Source organism: Chaetomium globosum, genomic scaffold (assembly GCF_000143365.1).
Source record: "Chaetomium globosum CBS 148.51 scaffold_8 genomic scaffold, whole genome shotgun sequence".
In the NCBI taxonomy this organism is placed as follows: domain Eukaryota; kingdom Fungi; phylum Ascomycota; class Sordariomycetes; order Sordariales; family Chaetomiaceae; genus Chaetomium; species Chaetomium globosum.
The window spans coordinates 683,406-687,211 of NT_165983.1; the positions used below are offsets into that span (position 1 = coordinate 683,406).

At 58.8% G+C, this 3,806-nt stretch overlaps 2 protein-coding genes across 2 annotated transcripts; one reads left to right on the forward strand and one right to left on the reverse strand.

Moving 5' to 3' along the window:
* Positions 1–97: 97 nt before the first annotated feature.
* CHGG_10938 (uncharacterized protein) lies at positions 98–1,589 on the reverse strand (the record flags this gene model as incomplete). Its single annotated transcript, XM_001226204.1, has 4 exons — positions 98–138; positions 366–665; positions 721–766; positions 855–1,589. 4 exons carry the CDS (start codon positions 1,587–1,589, stop codon positions 98–100), a joined length of 1,122 nt encoding a protein of 373 aa, XP_001226205.1.
* A 792-nt stretch (positions 1,590–2,381) lies between these two features.
* Positions 2,382–3,195, forward strand: CHGG_10939 (uncharacterized protein; the record flags this gene model as incomplete). The annotated part of the gene is made up of 3 exons (XM_001226205.1): positions 2,382–2,519; positions 2,719–2,749; positions 2,822–3,195. The coding sequence occupies 3 exons, from the start codon at positions 2,382–2,384 to the stop codon at positions 3,193–3,195; spliced, it is 543 nt and encodes a 180-aa protein (XP_001226206.1).
* Between the last annotated feature and the right edge of the window lie 611 nt (positions 3,196–3,806).

Genomic DNA, 3,806 nt, shown 5'->3' on the forward strand with positions numbered 1-3,806 from the left:
TCATCGCCAAACCCCATTTTACCACCAGCCCCATCACCAACCCCTCAACCTTTCAGCTCCCGCTGCCCGACCCCCACCAAACGCATCCCTCGCGTTCTCAATCACCCTGACCGTCGCGAACCGGCAACCGCCAGAGCACTATCAAACTCGGCCAGACCGAGCTCGCCCATGACCGCCAGCGCAGCCAGCCCAAAACACCCGTAGTACACGTCGGGCAGCCCACCAGGGTGCTTGCTAAAGCCGCCGATGCGGTGGGCCATCTTGTCGAGCAGGAAGCGGCGCGACCCGCGCCAATCGACGAGGTCGGCGTGGCCCAGGTTGGCGAGCGCTGCCCCGACCCACCACGTGTAGCACGTGTCGGCTACCTTGTTGCAGCGGCCGTTGCACGCGACGTGGGTGGTGGTTGGCGGAGCGAGGGAGAGGTCGGCGAGGCGGGACAGGGAGGCGGAAGTTGTCTTCGTCTTCGGAGTCGTCGAAGTTGTCGTCGTCGGGGTTGGGGGGTGGGGCTTCGAGGTATACGAACTGGCGTGAGGCGAGCCAGTGGAGGAGGGCGGGCATGTTGCGGATGCCTGAGTGCAGGATTTTGTTGGGGTGGAGGGCGGTGCTGTTTGTGAGGGGCCGGTCGAGCAGGGAGAGGGCGGCGATGGCGCAGTAGGCGTAGCCAGCTGGCGGTGTTAGTAAAATAAACAAGCTTGCGGAGTGTGTGCCGGGGGAGCATACCATGGGGCTCTTCCTTGGAGCTGCCCGCAAAGCCGCCGTCGTAAGTCTACCAAACACATGCCATGTCAGCGTCACACCCTCACTCACCAACCCACACCATCAACAACACCACACCACCCCAACAACAAACATACCTGACTCCCCAAAATATACCTCTCCAACGCCCCCACATCCAAATCCCCCACCCCCGCCTCATCCTCCCCACCACCCCCAACATCCCCCCTCAACATCCACCGCACCGCCACCGCAATATAACAATACAGCATATCATATCCCCCCCCAACAAACCACTCCTCCTCCCCCGGCATCCAGCTCACCGCCTCCCCAAAACTCCCGTCCGCCCGCTGCAGCCGCCGCAGCCACCGCAGCGTCTGCACCCGGTCCACCCCCTCAAACGCCCGCTCCTCTTCGCCCTCGTCTGCTAAGAGGGCGAGGAGTTGGAGGGCGAAGAGGGTGGCGGGGAGGTTGGCGAGGCCGGTTGTGGCGGAGGGGTTGGCGGGGTCGGGGTTGGTGTGGTTGCTGTTGTTTGTGGTGGTTGTGGTTGGGGGGGAGAGGAGGGTGGAGGAGGGGGCGAATCCGCCGCCGGGTTGTTGGTGGGAGAGGACCCATTGGCGAAGACGGCGGTGGTCGGAGGGTGGGATGAGAGGAGGTTTTGGCGGGGTGGTGGATGTTGGGGAGGGCGTGGGAGTGAGGATGCGGATGGAGTTGACGATGAAATAGGCGAGGGTCATGCGCACGCCTTCGTTGGAGAGGTAGTGGTTGGGTAGGGGCGCCTGCAGGCACATCTTCCAGTATTTGAGGTGCCGGTCAATGTCCAGCGTGGGCTCGGTGGCGGTGTCGCCGTTGGCGTGGTCTGGGGTGTCGCCCATTTTTGTTGGATGGACAGGTTGTGGATGGTTACTGTTATGTTTACGATGCTTATGATGGTAGCTGTGGCGGGGATATGAATGCTCTTGATTATGGTGGCTGCTGGTAGTTGGGATTAAGTTCTGACTTATTTCAGTACCAAATAACTATTTTTCTCTGGTTGGCCTCTTACCAGTATTGGATTTAAGTTTATCTCATTGTTGCAGGTAAGTGAGATTTTAATCTCATGCAGTCCAGAAACTCAGATGCTCCCCAGGTTTCACTCAGGCTCTCAGCCCATCGAAGCTCTGCCCCGCCATGCAACCCCGGTTTCGATATTGCAGGGGCAGCTCCAGCCACAGCCTGGGCGTCAGACCAAGCATTGATCGTGGCTGGTGGAACCACCAGTTAAAATGCAGGGCACCCAATCAGACGACCCTGCCTATCGACAAAGCCGATAAGTGGTGTGAACCCCGAAGAAGTCCGTCCCTGCTTGCGCGTGCTGTGCTTTACAGGAATCTAAAACATTGTCGCCGAGTCCATCCTCCCCCGGGTCACAAAGACTCGATGTGGCATGTGAGCCCCATGACAGCATACACGAGCTGAAGCCGCGACTTCCGAGTGCAGTTTCTTTCTTAACAACCACGCCGTACCCCGACCGCCATCCGATCGCCCGCCGCTCCGCTGCTGCACCACTTCAGCTCCGAATCCCAGGCCCGCAAGACCTCTCCCTCCGCAGTTCAAACGCACCTGATGACAACTGCTTGACCTCGACGTCACAACACCACGCGAACAAGAACCCAACAACCGCAACCATGGCGCTCATATCCGCGAAAACCATCCTCACCTCGCTCTGCTTCTTCCACATCACCCTGGGCTTCTTCTTCCTCACCAACCCAAATACCGTGGCCGACCAGCCGATGGTCCAGCTGCTCGGCGAGTCCATGGGTCTGGTATGTCTAATTCCCATCCCTATGTCTCTCGCCCGAGGACTATTCCCCTCGGCAAATAACTCCAGCAGCTAACCAACCAACCACCGCAGCCCGACTCGCGCTCCTTCGAAACACCCTCGCCCGCTCTCGGCTTCCTCGCCGTCATCCTCGCCTTCCTCGGGCATAAACCGACCTCGTAACACTTTCCCTCCCCGACGAGATCTGCCTGGTCCACTACTGGGGAACGCAAGGTCCGCCCTCCTCTCCCTCCCTCCCCTTCCCCCTTATATATACACACCAACCCACACTAACTGCCCCAACAGCCCCCCTTCGCCTAACCCTAACCTTCCTCCTCTCCACCTACTCCTTCTTCTTCTCGCCCTCCTCCCCGCTCTTCTACAGCAGCCCCGCCCCAGGCTCCCCCAACTCCTCCACCTCCCCCGGCACGGGCTCCTCCAGCTCCTCCAACCGCTTCCAGCACCCCTCGCTCCACCGCGCGGCCAACAACCCGGGATACACGCCCTCGAGCTGGGGCGGCGACGTGCTCAAGAACCGTGTGTTTTTCACGTTTATGTTTGTTGAGACCATGAGCTGGTTCTGGGTGTGGGTTACGCTGCAGGAGGAGCGGCGCGAGCTGCTGACGAAGAAGGCGAGGCGGAGGAGCAGTTCTGGGGCGGGGGCTGGGTACCAATATTAGGGGGCTGTGAGTTGCTGAGGGGTTGTTTTGGGAGGGTGGTCTTTTTACGGATCCTTTCAATGGGGTCCTTCTTCACGGAGGATTCTCTTGGATCTCGTGCTCAGCGGTTCTGGCGGGAACTCTGGTATTCGGCCGACAGTTAATTTTTTTTTTTCGTCTTCTTGGGATATTTTAAGGTCGGACGGACAGGAAGGGATGATACCAGCATAGCGGGCATGTGCAGGGGGCATGGACGGGCAGATTCAAGCAGCCAGCAAGCATTGCGTATTGTTTGTATTGCATTTATTTCCCTGCTTTTCCAGGCCAGATATCTACCTATATTTTTCTGTTCACCCCGTTGCCCCTCATATCACCGTAGACCAGCATTCTCTCGTCACCACTAGATGTTCTGGCATTGTTTTATCATGGACACAACCACCCACCAGCCACTCCACCCTCATCCCACGAACCAATACCCGCCCTAATATCCCAACTCACTACCTCACAATATCGTATCCCAACCACTACCCGACACAAAAACAAAGTAATTTACTCCATCTTCACCATCCCCCACCCCTTAACCCCCTCCCTCCAACTCTCCACCACCTTCCCAACCCACTCCTCCGCCCCCG